At 40.0% G+C, this 20014-nt stretch overlaps 1 protein-coding gene across 1 annotated transcript in view; it reads left to right on the top strand.

The window, feature by feature from the left end:
- The window catches only part of WNK4 (WNK lysine deficient protein kinase 4), a 166401-nt gene that overhangs the window by 51239 nt on the left and 95148 nt on the right, over positions 1-20014 (top strand). The window contains exons 2-4 of the mRNA XM_053454206.1: positions 13014-13186; positions 14015-14235; positions 15951-16108. Of these exons, the coding sequence (XP_053310181.1) occupies positions 13014-13186; positions 14015-14235; positions 15951-16108 (552 nt within the window). The remainder of the gene's footprint in view (positions 1-13013; positions 13187-14014; positions 14236-15950; positions 16109-20014) is intronic.

Genomic DNA, 20014 nt, shown 5'->3' with positions numbered 1-20014 from the left:
TTTACAATAGCAATATGCTACTTATTGGTCTATAATTTGCAAAAAAACCACAAGAACATTGGGTATTTCTAAACACAGGACAAATATATACCGTATTTGCTCGATAATAAGACAAGGTTTTTTCCAGAGCAAATGCTCTGAAATATACCCCTTGTCTTATAATCGGGGTCGTCTTATAATCAGACCTCAACTAGGTCTGACTTACCGGTACTTCTGAGTCCCCGGTGCTTAGTCCGGGCAGCGTGTAGAGCTCTACGCGATTTGCGTACACAATTTCCGCTGCAGCCGGGAGGAGGTGCGCTTAGCGGCGGGGGTTGTTTGCGTCCATCGCGCAGACCTTCCCCTGCTGCCAGAGATCAGAGTTCCCCATGATCTCTGACAGCCGGGAAAGGTCTGCCCAAAATGGCATATAGGGGTATAAGGCAATTCTGGAGGCAGAGTGGCACATAGGGGGTCAAAAGGCATACCATGGGACACAGTGGCATTTAGAGGGTTAAAAGGCATATCATGAGGCACAGTGGCATACAGGGGATATAAGGCATTTATGGGGCAGAGTGACAAGTCTGGGGGCAGATGTGCATAACTAGGGGGGCAGGTTGAAAAAAAAGGAAAAAAAAACAAAATATTTTTCTCAATCGTAGCTTTTATTTAAAAAGAATTGTTCACATAGTTTACATGAATTAACATTTACTGGTAAAACTTTTTTCCTACAGGGTCGTCTTATATTCAGGCTTTTTCTTTTTTTCATAAATTAATATTCAGATTTTGGGGGGTCGTCTTATAATCGAGCAAATACGGTATATAGCAAAATTGTTTCCTACTTAGCATAATTTTAATTTCTTGGCTATGCCAGCATTACAATGGGTAGCTCCTCAGGACAGGATTCAATAGGTTGGAGATAGTAAAAGGTCACCTGATCGCCCCCTGCTCAGTAGCCTGCATTATAAAGTCAACCCCCCCCTCAAAAAACATGAAAACAGAATACCAGGAATAGAAAATAACGGTAAGTAGAAAACAATTTTGCAATTTCCTGACCATGGGAGCATTACAATGGATAATAACCAAGCGGAATAGAAACACATGGGAGAGAAATACTGCAAAATGTATTAATTATAATTTACATACAATAGTAACAGCCAAAAACACTGTTCTCAATCAGGCCCTCCTTTGCACACGACTCAGCCCACCTCAGCCCAGTAGGTGGTAAACACGGGCGATTCCCTGACTTCTGGCTGAAACCGACTGAATATCGGATCTTGCTGCAAATACTGGCCATAGAGGTAAGTCCTGACCTGATGGAAAGTAACACACCCCACATAAAGCCCCCTTCCAAAATGTAGGTACCCCAACTCTGTATCTGAGCTCAACAGTCTTTAGAGTCTCTGATAATTGGGGAAACATGGCACTCTGTACTAGTGGGAAGAAGTAGTCCAAACGGGCCACCTGGACCCACCTTCCGAAAAACAGAACTCCTTCCAAGGCCAGGGCCCACGGTCTGTAGGTAGGATGCTGGCCCTCAGGCCCCTCCAGGAGCCCAGGGCCTGAAGCTTTCAAACCTTCAATGAGTTGTTGATGTTTAACATCCTCAACACAGGCCCACTTTAAAACATGTTGAAGGAACCTTGGAGTGTTGGCGGATTGTGGAGGCAGAAGGTAAGGTATTGGTTCTTTCATCCTTACAGTTTCATCACCACTTTCGCTGACACTATGGATTTCGGTCAGGACTGAAAAACATTGTCACTCTCCCCATTGCAGACTTCACTCTCATCTATACCCTCTTTATAAATGCTATAATCCTTGTATCTGTAATTGTATCATCGAAGTGTTTTCCTTTTAATCTGAGAGATATATTACATGCAGCTACCACTTGGCTAGTATATGACTGATTTTGAATCTGTATGTTGGCTAGACAGAGGGAATAATAGAACTGATGCATGCAGATGCCAAAATTTAGGTTAATGGTTAGTACTTTAAAAGTATCTGAGATGTCAATTTTGGACAGCTAGCAGCCTTGTCTAAATTGGGTGACGCTGAGAATTGCATTGACATTTTTTTTGTATTTTGCACTGAGAAAGTTTCAGATTAAAGATTCAAAAATGAACAAGGGACCAATTTCCTAATTGGCTGACCTTCCAAATGGGACTATGGTAAATCCTTTCCCAACCTCTTTAGCTATGAGTCAGATTCAGCAGCCGCTGATAAAGGGTTATGGCACTCATAGCACGAGAATGGAAAGAGAATAATGCTAGTGTGAAACTCACCATGAAAATTACGTATTGTACAAATCTAGTGTCAGGGTGAAGAAAGAGCAAATACTTTAGAGTATCAATGTTAACAGGTGCTAATTATTGGGGGCTATTTTTTAAGACAAATGGCTCTCGGGTAAGCTTCACAGCACTGTGGGGCAATTTTTGCACTGGGGCCCTATGATTTGTTGTTACGCCCCTGTTGGGACAGTCTGACCTTGGTATGACATTACTGGTTTATGTTCTGATTGCCTTGTGGTATTTTCCACTGGCTAGGCTTCCAAGAAACTGAAATTTCTTTTTGATCCACTAGCTGATATAAGGTTGAATTTGAAGGCAATGATGATACCAGATTTCCTGTAGTTATATCATTTTGTGGGAACCTCACTACACAAGTTTTATAAAGCTGCGTTATAAAGTTTATTGGGTATCATTTAGAATAAGAGTATGATTGATAACAGCAATCACAGTCCTATCATGCCCAAGTTCCTGCATTTACTGGTTGCCTGGGCATGATAGGAGTGTGATTGCCGTTAACAATTACACTCTTATCATGCCAAATCAGCCAGTACATGCTGGAACCTTGGTTTGCCTGGGTATGATAGGAGTGTGATTGCTGTTAACAATCATATTTTTATATATAGCGTATTTGCTTGATTATAAGACAACCCCCCAAAATCTGAATATTAATGTAGGAAAAAAAGAAAAAGCCTAAAAATATGACGACCCTTTAGGAAAAAAAGTTTTACTAGTAAATGTTAATTCATGTAACCTATGTAAACTATTTTTTTTAATAAAAGCTATGATTGAGAAAAAAAATTTTTTTGTTTTTATTTCCTTTTATTTTCCAACCTGCCCCCCAGTTATGCACGTCTGCCCAGGCTTGATGTTACTGGAGGGATAAGCCAAATGGCAAATTATTTAGGTAAACTGGAAAAATGGTCAGAGCTGTGGCAACTGGCATTTAATGTGGATAAATGCAAACTAATGCATCTAGGGTATAACAACCCAAGGACAGAGTATAGAATATTTGATACTGTGCTAACCTCAAGTGCGAGGAAGGGATTTATGGGTAATTATTTCTGAGGATTTAAAGGTAGGTAGACAATGCAGTAGAGCAGCAGGTAATGCTAGCAGAATGCTTGGTTGTAAAGCGAGAGGTATTAGCAGTAGAAAGAGGGAACTGCTTATGCCGTTGTACAGAGAACTGGTGAGACCTCACTTGGAGTATTGTGTACAGTACTGGAGACCGTATCTCCAGAAGGATGTAGATATGTTATATTTTTAATTCATTAGTGACAGTTTTATTTTAAAAGTAAGGTTAAAAGTATAAACCTATATTTGGTGTTTCTCACTACATTATACTGAATCATCAGCTACTTCCTCTGTTTGAAACACACAATGCAATTTTGAGTCCATGGAACATCTGAAGTAGGATAGCTGCTATCTAGAAACACTCCTTATATTGTATATATTATGGTAGTAGTGAGTTTTGTTTGGGACACACTCCTCTGGTTTGAATAATATAAATATTCATACAGCCCTCTGTAATTCAGTACAGGGGAGTTAATTCCTACCCAGGGAGTGAAGCTTCTTCAGGATAGCAGGATATATAAACCCCTGTGAGGGAGCATAGCCAAATCAATGTATTCCCCATATCACTTCCTCTATGCCTTTGCATTTGGTGGAATGCCACATATACTGTGGCTACAATTAAGAAAATTATATTATAGCCCTGATTTCATTTACACAACAGCCACGGAGGGAAAGAATAGGACAAAGGTGGGCCATGAATGAGGTGCAGGACAGGTACCTCCCCTACATAGAAAATGCATAAAATGAACATAACTCCCTTATACCTATTTTTCTATAAGATACACTATTATTATACTTTATAAAGCTATTTTAGAGATTTAACGTCTTTAAATGTAATGTTATTGGGAATTACAGTATGTATTACTCTGATGTAATTATAGGAGGTTATTTTAATGCATGGGTAGATCTTGACCTTTATAGGACAAGACTAGCTTTAAGATCTGAACACAAAATTCAGGTATGATTTTGTTGATTCACATACTGAATGTGATAGATCCCAGGACAATCTTGAATCCAATTGGCAGGGAATATACACACATTGTGGAAACACACAGTACTGTCGCACACACAAAGTTCTATACTTCTAGCAGTGACAAGAGCATTTTAACACCTAAATGGTCAACGTAGCTTATCATTCAAAATAAAGCAAACAAGGGCGTAATCCTTACTGACACCGGGAGCATAACCAAGGTCTGTGGGGAGTACTGTTCACTATTTGTACCCTGCCATCCCAAGCATCCAGCTGTGTATTTAGGTTTTGTGCGGCTGTAGGCTTAAACTCACATATTACATAATCTTAATTTTTCAGGTCACACCTCTTCCTGTTTAAGATCCACGCTGTAAACTCTACTTGCTCCACCCCCTACTTGCTCCATACCATAACACAAACACTAACGCACTTACACACAAACAGTAACACAGACTTATTTTAACATACAGACACACACTCACTGCAACACACACCCATTCAGTAACCTTACACAGAGCCTATGCCTTTCTTTGAGGCAGTTTGCACTATGCTACTGCTAATACTAACTTAACTAACTTAATGCTTTGTTACATGACCCCACTGAGCCCCAACTCTATGAGCAGGCTGGCCTGAATTAGGCATCCGAGTGGCTTTTTTGTAGAATTCGGATTGGCCCAGCGGGAGGAATTGCCTTTGTCGAAGTCCATAACCTTTTAACCATGTAGACTTTCCTCTTATAAATGTGGTATGTTAACACCTAACTTACAGCACAAAAGCTATTGTTTATGGGTAGGGTGACTGGATGCAGTAATGACTACTTAAAACACTACATTCATCAGCTTTATTACCCTGACAGCCATACACAGTAAATAAATAAAAAAACAGTGGCTCAGTGATGTATTTTACAAATATAGATCCACAGGGATATTTGGCATTGGGGGGGGCTAGAGGCATTATATGATTTTCATGTTTCTGTTCCCTTTCCCTCATGAAAAATATATTTTCCTTACTTTTTCTGTCTTGTTATGAGCTTTAATGCTTGGCATCAATATAAATGGAAAAACTACAATGCACCAGTGAGCTCAGAGAAATGTACCCAGAACAGGGTTAAAGTGGCTCTTAATTTCTGGCTGTCACCTATGTTGCTTTTGACATCTATTCCAAAAGAACAGAGCATTCCAAGACATTTGGACTCTTATACAATTGGTTCATTGTGACAAAGTTGCATATAAAGTACTTGGAAACTTTAATTGGTGTTTGCTGACATACATTGCTTGTCATATTCTGCCTCTGTAATCCGTCAAATGTTTTTTGGGAAAACCAAGTATAACAAATGGTGGTTTCAGAATGGCACTTTACATATACAAGGAACATGCAATGAAGTGTTCTCAAAGGGAGAGTTTCGTTGAAAAAACATATGTTCTTTGTGAGCATAAAATGCAGTGCTGAAATATAGGTTACCATTCACATAAACCTGGTTTTATCTCATTTTTCCCAATAAACATCCTTTATCGTGTGACTTTCCTCCACTTAAACCCTGGCACTTAGCTTATTATTTAAAACAGTGTTAACTATGTCTGTAGACTTTCATTAGTAAAAATCTGGTGTGAGTATATCATGTGTCAGTAAATGTGTTTGGCCAGACACATCTCCTTGCATGGCAAATAGTTGGAATTTGGGAAGGGGCAAATACATATTAGGGAATTCTGAAAAATCCCCACTTAGCTATCATATGCATTAAAATACATAGTTAGTTACATAGTTAGTTACATAGTTCTGTAGAGTGAAAAAAGACATGCGTTCATCAAGTTCAGCCTTTCCTATATCTGTTAATCCCAGTTTGGCTCTTTCCAATACATGTTATGACTTAGACAATTTTCTCTTCAGTGTAAATCTCTGTAATAATCAAAAAGCTCTCAATGAGAGAGACAGGGGAAACAGAGGAGTAGGTACTCACTGGATACAAGTGTATCACCATCAATAATGAATATGAAGAAGACTCAGCCAGGATAATGGTGAAGAACAGTTCTCCTCTTTATTAATGGAAACACCGACCAGTTTCGGCATGAACAAACGCTGAGTCTTCTGACCCACATACCTTCGAAGTAGAATACACTGTCAAATATGAGTGATAACCAGTGTCAGGCTCTAGGGGTAATTTTACCACTATTATACAGAGATTAGCCCTTTACGCTAACAAACATTTGGTTGTGAGTACATACCTTGCATTGTTATAAACGTTAGGTAATCTGAATAATACAGAACCTATGACAGGCCCATCGGATATCCATTTATTCAAAATTATTCAATCTCTCACTCAGGGTGCTTGGTACCCTCAAGCCTGAACCTTGTATTCAAGGAAACACCGACCTTGTATCAACGGTTCAGGCTGGTGGTGGTGTAATGGTATAGGGAACATTTTCTTGGCACACTTTGGGCCCCTTAGTACTGTGAGGCTGTTAACCCTAGAGAGATGATTAGCATGGCTATGAAGCGCAGGTGCTATGAAGATCATACATATGGGTCCTTGGGGTGGAGCAGTTGGAGAGCAGGGTGGGCCAATGCTCCATCCCCCCCGTTCAGTGGAAAATCCGTGCCAGCTTTTCCAAGAGGTTAGAGGTCTGCAGGATCTGGTCCGGGACTACTATGGGGCCTGCATGAGGCCCAGGTGCTGGGTATTAAAACCTCCTGGAGCATGAGCTGAGAGAGGACGTTTCCCTGGGGGAAGAGGACGTTTCCCTGTGCTCCCAGGGCAAGGAGAGGCCCTGAAGAGGACCATCCGTGAGCCAAGTGAGGCATTACCTACCTGGAGCTTTTGTATACTGTCTGGGGGAGGTTTTCCAGAGCCTGGCTTAGCTGGGTCTGGCTGGGAGGTCAAGTTAGTGGGTGTTTAGGCTGGCCAGTCTGGGCCAGCATAGTTTAGTTAGAGAGGGCTCCAATTGGGAGCTAGGTTTTTCTTTTTATGATTTAGTTTTGCGGTTTGAGCAGTTAAAAATAAAGCACTGTTTTTGCTACAAGCTGGTGCTCCTGACTTTGATTGCCCTAGAGGACTGTGCTTAAGACCCCTATCTGTGGCATTTATGGCCCTCGTGCTACAGGGTTTGTCACAGTACCAACTGAGCATCGTTTAAATGTGACAGCCTACCTAAGTATTGTTGCTGACCATCTCCATCCCTCTATTATTATTATTTATTGTTTTATATAGCGCCATCAAATTCCATAGCGCTGTACAATGGGTGGACAGGACACAACAAGTAGTATGTAACATAACAATTTGACTTACAGAGTCAACAGGTGAGGAGGGCCCTGCTCAAACGATCTTAGAAATGACCACAATGTGCCCATATTCTGATGGCTACTTCCAGCAGGATAATGCACCATGTCACAAAGCTCACAACAGGGAAAAAAATCCTTCTTGATTCCATCGTGGTAATCAGATTACTCCCTTGCTTAACTTGCTTAACCAGAAATGCATCCAGACCTTTCTTAAAAATATCCACAGAGTTGGATAATACAACATCCTTAAGCAGAGAATTCCATATTCTTATTGTTCTTACTGTGAAGAACCCTTTCCTTTGCTGATGCTGAAATCACTTTTCCTCAAATCTCAACTGATCACCCACGTGTCTTCCGTAGAGACCTCTTGGTGAATAGATCGCCAGAGAGCTGTTTATACTGACCTTGTATATATTTGTACATTTGATAAGATCCTCTCTTAGACAATAACCCCTGGTCTGGAACAGTGTCAAATGGTTTTGCAAAATCTAAATAGACAACATCTACAGCAACACCCTGATCTGTACATTTACTCACAACATGGTATAACATATATCATAGGTGTACCCAATAAAGTGTATATATGAGCACGTAGAAAAAGGAGGCATTCAGGAAGGAAAGGGGAGTAAAGGGTTTTGGGTTATGGAGTTCCATGACACAAGGCATAGTGAAAATGTGCCAGTAGCAAGCAAAGTGGTTAATGGGGATTTGGTGTGTATGATGCTATGATTGTTCATTCTGTTGATTAAAATTTGATTGTTTTATTACAAGCTGTCAGTTTTATTAGTTTTATAACAAAATTAAAGCATTATAGTAACCAGTAACACACTAAAAATATGGTATCAATATCAAACTGCCTTAATAAAACGTTTTCATAAAGGGTGTGTACCTACTATTACTCTGACAATGACATGTTGTGCAGAACATCTATAAAACTTGTAGATCTTACCTTGACACCCCTCATTATTATTTTTTTTATTTAATGCCAGCATGTTCTGCCAGATACATAATAATATGACATAATCTAATTATTTATTCTTAATACTTTAAAGTGCTACAGTGTTCAACAGGGATAATTTATATGTTTGTGACATGTTTAAAATAATCAGTGTGTAATGGACAGTAACATTGGTATTATTTATATATTGTTATTATTTAAATATTAAGTATTTTGCAAAATTGAATTGTTTGAAGTTCTCAAAGTGCAATTAACTATAATACATCACCTTGTTTTTAAGTATTTATTAAGTGATGTCATAAGAGCCAATTATAGTATATTACACAATGACAACTTGTTTTTTAATCCCTTACGTTTAATATTTTAGTAACATTACAAAAGATCTTAATGGTAAGGTATGCCTATTTGTAGATGATAAAAAGGTTTGCAATAGTGTAGCCAAATGGCTAATGATTTAAAGTAGATTAGGAGAATAGTCAGGAGTGTAATAGCTGCAGTCTAATGTTGATAAGTGCAATATAATTTGCTTGTGAGATAAAAAGCATTGGAAAAAAGCAAGCAGGGTTGTCGGTTGTATAGCTTGGGGCATTAGTAGCAGAGAAAGGAAGGTGGTCTCACTACTTTACAGATACCTGGTCACAACTAACCTAAAATATTGTGCGCAGTTCTGGAGACCCTACCTCCAGAAGGATGTTGACATTCTTGAGAGAGTTCCAAGGAGGGCTACCAAAATAGGGAAAGCTTTGCAGGATGAAAATGATCAGGAATGACTAAGGCATCTCAATATGTATAGCTTGGGGGAAAGAAGATAGAGGGGAGATGTGATATGGACATTTAAGTATCTCACATGATTTAACAAAGTACAGGAGAAAAGAATATTTAAGTGAGAAGAAACATTAGAAGAAGTCATAATCTAAAAATAAAGTGTAAATAAGTGGAACGCCCCTCCCCCCACAGCAGAAGTGGTAAAGGTTAAAACAGTGAGAACATTTTAACATGCATGGGAGTCTAAGCTGAGACCAAGGACTATTTAAGACATTAGCCTTGATGTGTGTAAAGTCAATTCATTATATAAAATAAAGACATAGAAACAATGTGTGTTTCTGACAATTTATTTCAAAGCAAACGGTAATAAAATATATGAAGCAACTTATCTAATTTGTTAGCTAAGTGATGCAATATTGATGACTGTCTGGGGTCCCTGAAGGTACTGAGATAGGTGTAGTATAACATTCTCTGCATGGTGCACACACTGCTTGCCACGCACCATAAAACCGCCCCCCTGGTCCTGCACTTAGCTACTTGTGCTAGGACCACCCAAATCAACTGTATCTCTGATTGCTAAGATCTGCGCTCTAGCCAGCCATCAATTACCTCACCAACTAGCGCAGATCATCTTGACCAGAAGCAAATGAAAAATGTGTAGATGAGGAAAACATATCCTTGTTGCAGATTTATCCAAAGAAGTCTGAAGTTTATAAAAGGGACAGCTTTAATTCCTCTCATGATTCATGTTACAAAAACCCTTCGATTTGCCTTGTCTAAATGGTTGTTTTAACATTTCTGCTGTGCTTGTGTTTAGCTGTAATTTTCTTCTTTCTCATTTACTGTACCCACAAAAGTTATATATTGTTTTTTTCAGGGCAGGGAGGGCTTTCCTTAGATGCCATAATTTTGATTGTATCATATAATTTACTTAAGGTAACATTTTACTTAAGGTAACATTTTACTTAAGGTATAAACAACACCGCAATATGTGTTCAGCAACATCTCCTGAGTATAATGATGCCCCTCATGCAGAGGTTTTTCGAGTTGTTAGGAGGTAATAGGCCACATTTGAGGCATGCAAAATTCAGATTTTTTAATTTTGACATGTTGAAGATTCTGCCCCGTCTTCTATTTGGGACAGCTTTGAAGCCGACCAATTCAATTTAAACCATCAAACCATATATTTTTGAAAACTAGACACCTCAGGGTATTTTTAGGAAACAACTTACAGCCCCTGGTATATGTCAGCCAAACAGCACCACAATATGTATTCAGCTCCTGAGTACAGCGATACCACCCATGTGTACTTTTGTTGGGTTGCTTGTGGGCTAAAATACTATATTTGGGAGGTGTGCATTTTTTAAAAATTTTGACATCTGGTCAGTCTCTGCCCATGTCCTATGTGGGACATCTTTCAACCTGACCAATTAGATATATCCCATCAAATATTTTTGAAAACTAGACACACCATGGATATTACAAATGTCATTATTTTAATTCTTTCCATGCAAGGATTTTTGTGAAACTATAGTGCTAATTTTAGGACTTGGTGTACCCCTGATACAGAGTGTCACATTTCCAGAGACTCTAAAGACTATGGAGCTCGGACGCAGATTGGCCCACATGTGTTTTCAGAGGGGGTTTATGTGTGGTGTTTTACTCTCCATCGGGTCAGGACTTACAGGACAGAGACCTCTATGGCCAGTATTGGTCATTTTAGATTGGTCATCAACGCAATCATGCCATGTTGCTCCCAAATAGGTGGATCTCTGGGACGGCCTTGGATGTGGGGCAGCCCCCGAGAGTGGAAGCAGGCCAGATGTGGTGTGCACAGGAGTGTGCCCTGCATTTTGTACAAGACGTACTGATATGTCCATAAGACATCTTGCGTTGCCTTTTCTGGAGGTACCAGTAAGTCTATAGGTGTTAAGAGTGGTTAAATAAATTGCTTTTTGCTAGTACACCACTGAACTCTTTTAATAACTTTGGGTGTATCCCATCAGACCCCCTTTGACTTATTTCTTTTTACCTTAGACAATTAAAGTAGAACCTCTTTCTCGATAAACTCATATGTATCAATTGACTCTTTTTCTCCCTCTGCCCTCCCAGCTTATGCCTTATATACCCTATATGCCTTATACCACCCTGATATGCCACTGTGCCCCCTGATATGCCTTATACCCCCAGATATGTCACTCCATCCTCCCCAGATATGCCTTATACGCCCCCCCAGATATCCCATAGTGCCCTCATAGATTCACAGACTCGTTCGCAGCACACTGAAACAATACTTTTATAAAGAAGTACAGGATTAATCTTCACTGCCCCCCAGGATTTAGATTCCCCTTAGTTTGTCCCCTTTTACCTCTAACTGCACCTTAAGTTAACCTTATTAAATTAATTAACCCTCAGTCCTCAGCATTAAATTAACCCTAAATACCCCAGTAACCATAACTGCCCCTAAATTAACCCTTAACACCCCATCAACCATAATTGCCCCTAAATAACCCTAAACACCCCATTAACCATAACTGCCCCTAAATTAACCCTAAATGCCCCATTAACCATAACTTCCCCTAAATTAACCCTAAACACCCCATTAACCATAACTGCCCCTAAATTAACCCCCACCTCCCCTAACTTTCAGCAGCCCCTAACGCACAGTTAGCTGAGTTGCTGAGCCATGTGGATTCTATAGGAAATGGGCGGGGCCAATCATCAGCGTGACTGCAGAGAGGGACTTGGAGAAAGAAAGGGGTGGGGCCAATCAGAATGACTGCATGGAGGGACTGGGAAGCAGAAAGGGGGCGAGGCCAACCGTTAGAGTGACTGCAGGGAGGGACTGTAAGTAGTAACTGCTGTGAGTCACACTGAATGAAACGGATTATAAAACGAGTGGTATTTTTCAGAGCGTTTGCTCTGAAAAAACCCTCATCTTATAATCGATAAAAATCGATTAAACTTATCGATAATGAAATTTGTTGGCAACGATTTTCATTATCGATTATTATCAATTTTATCGATTAGTTGTTGCAGCCCTAGTCTCTTTAATGTTTTGCTCTTAGGAGCCTAATACAATTTTCTGCTGCGTGGTGCGAGTAAACTGATGATCACTAGATTCCAAAATGTCACCTATAGTAATATTCAACACCTAATCTCTCTTTGTGAACACTAAAATTAATATGGCCTCCTTACCAGTTGGCACCTCAACTACTTGTTTTAAAGATAATCCCAGTAGGGAATTTAGAATATCTGTACTCCTGGCACAACCGGCTACTTTGACAATTAAAGTCACCCATAATTATAACCTCCTACTTCAATGTCATTTTAACTATTTCCTTAATTAATAGATTAACTCTTCTTCTTGTACAAGGGTTCTATAAATCACACCTACACATGTTACGGTACTTTTATCACATTGTTATGCAAGCAAGCTGACTTTATGTTCTCTTCACTAACTTGTGTTAGATTTTCATCTTTCACATTTTGGGCCTCCTTTCTTGCCTTCCCTGTCTTTTTTATATAAAGAGTACCCTGGTACTCGTTTTTCTCTTGTTATACCATGTCAGTACCAGCCACTAAATTAACATTTTCAGTTGCCACTACTGTCACAAGTGACCCTGATAACCATTGTTCGAGCTACCTATGTACTAAAATTATCATAATCTGTGCACTAAACGGTATTCTTCTTTTTCTCTAGACAAGAAAACTTACTAAAGTAGAGCGTCAAAGATTCAGTGAAGAAGTGGAGATGCTAAAAGGTCTACAACACCCTAACATTGTTAGGTTTTATGATTCCTGGAAATCAACAGTGAAGGGACAGATCTGTATTGTCCTGGTCACTGAGCTAATGACATCTGGGACTTTAAAGACGTGAGTTTTATTATTAAACAATACCTGTTGTTTGCTGTTGTTCTGCGTGTAAGGAATGCAATTTTATTGGTACATTGTACAATTTAAATAGCTTCTCTCTCTCCATTTCTCTCCCTTACACTTCTATTCTACTTGCTTTCTTTCCCTTTCCCCTTCTTTCTTTTCCTTCTTCCTCCCACTTTTTCTCTTTCTCCCTCCTTCTTCCACTCTTTCCTCTTTCTTCCCTCTCTCCCTCTCATCCTTCCATTCTCTCCTTCCCTCTCTTGACTCTTTCTCTATTGTCTCCCTTCCCTTGTTTTACTGTCTCTTTATCCCTTGTTTCTCTCTCTCTACCTTGTGTGCTTTCACCTGGTCACCATATTCCACACTCCTCCTCTTACATGATGCCATTTCCATTGTCCCAGCCCACTTCAGGCTACCATACTGGACATGGGTAGCTGTGCCCACTCTATTATTGGAGCTGTGATTGGCTGCTTGCATTCTTGGGGCTCTGTGTGTGGCTAGGGAAAACAGTAGTGTGTACTGTACAGGGTAGAAATATATAGGCAAAATCGAGGGATCTGGTCTGTACACTGTGCCTATGTGCTACTGATACTTAGTCTATTAGCAGGTTTCTGTCCTACAGGAACCCTCTATCATTAAAAATGAAAGTTCAAGAGATATTTATTTTGGGAAAAAAGCTAATCATAGTGGAACATGTACACTCTGATTGGACCTTATGTTAAGGCCGACCCATAAGTAAAAGAGATTTCACATTGTAAAAAGGCTGTTATGTATTATATATCTTTAAAGAAAGTGTTTTTTATTAATTAATCTTTTTTTCTTCAGCTATTTAAAAAGATTCAAAGAGATGAAGTTAAAAGTTTTGCAGAGGTGGAGCCGTCAGATCCTTAAAGGACTTCATTTCCTCCATACGCGTAGCCCTCCAATCATCCATCGTGACCTTAAATGTGACAATATCTTCATCACAGGACCCACCGGCTTTGTGAAAATAGGAGACCTAGGTTTAGCCACCTTAAAGAGTGCCTCTTTTGCAAAGAGTGTTATAGGTACAAGCATAAATCATTTTTTGAACAATAGTATTTCCCAGAATACTTATTTTTATTTTAAAAGTACTGCCAGAAATTTGGTGCTAAATGGGGAGTAATCACCATTATTCCTGGTTTGGTTCAAACAATCTATATGTGCATGTGTATAAATATGTATAAAATTAAATATTTATCGCCCTTTATGTAACATACATAGAGCCTAGAGAAATAATAGAAAAATAACTTAACCCCCTGACGGCAGTTGATGTGCCAGGCACGTCACGGAAATTCATCCTGGTACGTAATGGGGTTAAACGGGTTTGGTGTTGCTGTAAGGCCTCGATACTGAGGCATTCAGCATCAGTGAAAAATGCAGCAGGGGCACCTTCTGACTGCTCCCCTAAGCGACAAGGTCCTCTTGCCACCTGCTTTAGAAAAAGTTAGCAGTTAGCTCGATCTGTGTTGCTGAAATGCCTCTATATCAAGGCCAGCAACACCGAAAACCCACCCAGGACTCATTTTGACTGATCATAAGATCAGCTCTATAGTGATAGATTTTGCCTCTCACAAGATGACATGCCCACTAAAAAATAAACCAGGCAAGTCAATGGAGCCCTGCTTACTAATCACAAAGGGATTAGTAAAATAAATAAATTATAACATGTCACTATCAGCAAAATAAAAAAGTCCTAAAATTACTGCTCTATCTTTACAAAAATCTTGGCATGGAAAGAGTTAAAATACTAGCATTTGAAATAGCCATTGAGTACCATCAAGTTTGACAAAGGCTGGTAGATTCCAAGATGTACCAAATAGGACAAGGGGGCAAGATGACAAGATATTGCTGAACACATATTGAGGTCTTATATGTCATGACATTTAACAGGAGCTGTAAATTTTTACTTAAAGAAAAAAAATATCTGTCGCATCTGCTCACACCAGAGGCACTTACAAGAGGAGCAAACCATGACTTAGAGGATCCCAACAGCAAGGATTCCTTAGTGCAAGCAGGGAAGTTCCGGTATTCAGTAGATATGAATGCTGGTTCAGGTGCCAGCTCAGGACAGGATACATAACAGGAAACTCAGCAAAGCAAAGGTTAACACAAACAGAATAGCCAGGATAACTGGGTCAGTCATAGTGGGCAGTCATACAAGCCAGGGATCTTAACACAAGTCGGGTAGTCAAACAAGCCAAACTGGTACGCATAGAGATCAGGCAGAAGTACAAAATCACCAGGCAGAGAGTAGTCAGGCAGGCAAAGGGTCAATATTTCCCAGATCAGGAACACAGGCTTCAATGCACAGTAAAGGACCACAACAGGGTACCAGCATTTCTGGGTTTTTAAATCTGGCGTCATCTCCAGCCCAGCCCCCTAATCCTTACGTCATTGCCGCACCTCCAGCCTCGAAGGACAAAGGCTGGTGGTAGAAACAGTGCATGGAAAGAGTTAAAATACCAGCATTACCAGCCTGGGTGTTGGAAAAAAATATGGTATTATGGAGTAAACTGAATTGGCTTTAAAGATGTCCCAAATAAAACATGGGCATAGGATGACCAAATGTCAAAATTCCAAATTAAAAAATGCGCGCCTCCCAAATGTGGTCTTTTAGCCCCAAAACAACGAAACAAACTAATTAGTGCATGGAAAGCGTTTAAATACTAGCATATAAAATACCCATTTTTGGTTGTTTCTGCGTAATGTAACCCTCTAATCTCGGGTTTCGTTTTTTCAGGGACACCAGAGTTTATGGCACCCGAGATGTACGAAGAAAAGTATGATGAAGCTGTAGATGTATATGCATTTGGGATGTGTATGCTTGAAATGGCTACTTCTGAATATCCCTACTCTGAATGTCAAAATGCAGCTCAAATATACAGAAAAGTGACTTCAGTGAGTAACAAAATGCATTTACTGACTGATACTATAAAGTTAATGTAAATAGAAATCATTCTTGTTCATAATCTACAAAAAGATTTACTGGAAAGTATGCATATCATCAATGTTATGAGAAGGTAACATTTACAAGGTAATTCATATTCACGCAGCATTTATATGAGTAAGTAAATGCACATATTATTTATATTTTGTTCCCTAAAATACTGTATGTATACTTGCAATCGCAAGTATTCACTATCATATAGTAGTAAATTAATGTAATATGTTAGCATAAACAAACTAATGATGATAGGTGACTGCTACCCTTTTACCTATAGCCACTATAGGCATTTATTTGCCAGAGATGGAAATTACCCCAAAAATGAAAAAATCTGCTGTATACACAATTTCCAAACCAGCTGACAATAAGTTTGTTTCATTAAAACGATGCGTGTCTACTCACCTGCAACTTGCAATTCCAATATTTCCAGTTCTAAAATGAACATCCTAATTTACCCATTATACTGTCATGATCAACTCCTAAAAAAACAAACATGTCTGCTTTGGAAAACAGTAGTAATAAGAGCAGCGGGGGAACAGTTAGATTCATAAAAACATGATAAATGAGAGGACCTCTTTAAAATATGAAACCTTTAATAGTTACTAGGATTCTGTTAGAACCAAATGCTGTATTCAAACAGAGAAACTGCCAGTTCTGTATGTATGTGTATATATTGGAATTGTGCATTCGGATTTGTTCGAGACCCCCCACGAATCAGACGAAAATGAAGCAAAAAGCTCAAATGGGCCAAAAACAGACCCCAAATATACCGTATTTTTTCACTTATAAGACGACCCTGATTATAAGATGACCCCCCAACATTTTAATATTAATTTAAGAAAAAAAAAGCCTGAATATAAGACTACCCTATAGGAAAAAGTTTTATTAGTAAATATTAATTCAAATGTAAACTATTTTTTCATATTTAACCCCTTAAGGACAATAGGGGTTTTTACTCGTAGTATATTGTGGGACAATGGCTCTTTTAACGTTTTTCAGTGTTATTGTTTAGCTGTGATTTTCTTCTTTCTCATTTCATGCTCCCACACATATTATATATTGTTTTTTTCAGGACAAACAGGGCTTTCTTTAGATACCATTATTTTTATCATACCATCTAATTTACTATACAAAAAATGATAAAATATGGTGATTTTTTGTTAAAAAATTACTTTCTCTCACTTTTTAAACCAAAAAACTTTTACTCATCTGCAAAAACTAATGATAAAACCTGCTAAATAGATTCGACTATTTGTCCTGAGTTTAGAAATACCCAATGTTTTTATGTTTTTTTGCTTTTTTCTGCACGTTTTGGGGCAATAAGTACAGGTAGCGTTTTGCTATTTCAAAACAATTTTTTCCCCAAAGTTAGTCATTCTGCCCCATGTGCCATTTCGGGTATCTTTGAAGCCGGCCAATGCAATTGACCCCATCAAACCATATATATTTAAAAACTAGACACCCCAAGGTATTTGAAATGCTGGTATTTTAACCCTTTCCATGAACTAATTCTACCACTAGCCTTTGTCAAACTTTACGGTAGTAATTTTTTTTTGTATTTTTTTCACACACGTTGTACTTCAGGTATAAATGTACCGCTCCTGGTATATGTCAGTGTCAAACCCCCCCCAATATGTGTTCAGTAACATCTCCTGAGCGCAGTGATACCCCACATGCAGGGGTTTGTTGGGTTATTTGGGAGGTAAAAGGCCACCTTTGTGAGGTGTGTATATTTTTGCCATTTATACATCTGGTCACTCTGTGCCCACGTCCCATACTGGGGACATCTTTGAAGCCGGCCAATTCAATTTACCCCATCAAATCATAATTTTTTAAAACTAGGCACACTATGGGCATTTATAATGCCAATATTTTAACTCTTTGCGTGTGGGATTTTTTTGGGAAGATACAGCGCTAATTGTATGTAGCGCTAATTGTGTATAAAAAAAACATACATATATACCTATTTGCACTTTTTTCGTGACTTTTTTTACATGTAACTATATATATATATATATATATATATATTTATTTATTTATTTATTTTTTGAAAAAAAAATTTTTTTTAAATTTTATTTTTTTTTAATTTTTTTTTTACAATACACTGAGGCTGTGTAGCCCCCTCTGAGGCTACACAACCTCAGTGTATAGTTAAAAAACATCATTGCCTCAATGAAGAGGCAGGCTGGAATGGGGGGTGAGTGATTGACAGACCAGGTCACTGGTCTGTGGTTTAACCCACCGATCGCCGTGATTCACTGTGAATCACGGGGATCGGGAAGTTGTGAATCCCCCCCCCCGGAGCATTGCAGGCTTGCCTCAATGAAGAGGCAGCCTGGAATGCCCCTCACCCGATTTGCATCGGGTTCGGGGGGGGGGGTTTGACAGACCAGTGATTTCAGTCACTGGTCTGTCGTTTAACCCACCGATCGCCGTGATTCACGGTGAATCACAGCGATCGGGAGGTTGTGAAGCCCCCTCTGGGGCATTGCAGGCATGCCTCAATGTAGAAGCAGCCTGGAATGCCCCTTACCCGATTTGAATCGGGCTCGAGGGGCGTGTTTAACAGACCGGTGATTTGCATCGCCGGTCTGTTGTTTCAACCGCCGATCTCCGTGAATTGCGGAGATCGGAAGGTTGCAAAACCTTTTTTTTTGTTTGCCTGGATAGCCTCACTTGTGAGGCTTCCAGGAAAACCGCGATGCCGCCGATCGCGGCGAAAACGCCGCGGTAAACGGCAAATAACGTTACCACGTACATGTACGGGCATTGTCGTTATCGCGTTGCACGGCAACCCCGTACATGTACGTGGATTGTCGTTAAGGGGTTAATAAAAACAATGATTGATAAAAATGCATTTTTTGTTTTTATTTCCTTTTATTTGCCAACCTGCCCCCCAGGTATGCAAATCTGCCCCACGGCTTGCTACTCTGCCCCCAGATATGTCTTATACCCCCTATATGCCACTCTGCCTCCCTGATATGCTACTCTGCCCCTAATATGCCTTATACACCCTATATGCCCCCCGACTAACTGATGCATGCCAAGACTTGTCCACCGTGCTCCAGACTCCCTGGTGTCAAGTGGGGCAGCCTGTGGACGTCTGCACGATGCACGCAGACAACTTCCGCTGCTACTCAGGACTTCCGTCAGGGCTTCAATGACTGAGCACCGTAAGGTCACGTCACGCTGGTCATAAAAGTCCCGGCAGAAGTGTTGGGTAGCAGCGAAGGTTGTCTGTGCACTTCAGGGGATTCTCCTCTCTGGCAGCCGATGAACGTCTGTGTGATGTGCGTAGACAACCTCCACTGCTACTGGCCGGTACTTCCGCCGGGGCTTCTATGCTGGAGCACCGGAAGGTCATGTCACGATGGCGCTCTGTCATAGAAGCCCCCGCAGAAGTTCCGACAGCAGCAGAGGTTGTCTGTGCGCATCGTGCAGGTGTTGTCTGTGCGCATCGTGCAGACGTCCATTGGCTGCCAGAGAGGAGTATCCAGGTCCTCTGCAGCGCTGCGAGGAATCTGGATCTTAGTCTTTTAGTCAGACCTCTATTTGAGGTCTGATTATAAGATGACCTTGAGTATAAGACCAGGGGTACTGGAGGCTGCGGAGGTACTGGTTGTCTCCGAAAAGGGCTGGGAATTAGGCCTCCCAGGTGCCATAACCGACAGCCACAAGGCAATATCCTTATGATCCCATCGGAGCCCCTGCCAGACAGCCATCCTCTGCCCAAACTGCTCATCATAAGGCAGCCACGAGCTCCCACCAAACGTCCTATAACCCTTACCGATACCAAGATAACAAAATTGTAACTACTGTAACTACGGAGTACTTACCTTCCGTCCGCTCGAACCGCCATC

Source organism: Spea bombifrons, chromosome 13 (genome assembly GCF_027358695.1).
Source record: "Spea bombifrons isolate aSpeBom1 chromosome 13, aSpeBom1.2.pri, whole genome shotgun sequence".
Classification (NCBI taxonomy): Eukaryota; Metazoa; Chordata; class Amphibia; order Anura; family Pelobatidae; genus Spea; species Spea bombifrons.
Note: the sequence above shows the minus strand (reverse complement) of the source record. Positions and strands in the feature narration are given on the sequence as shown.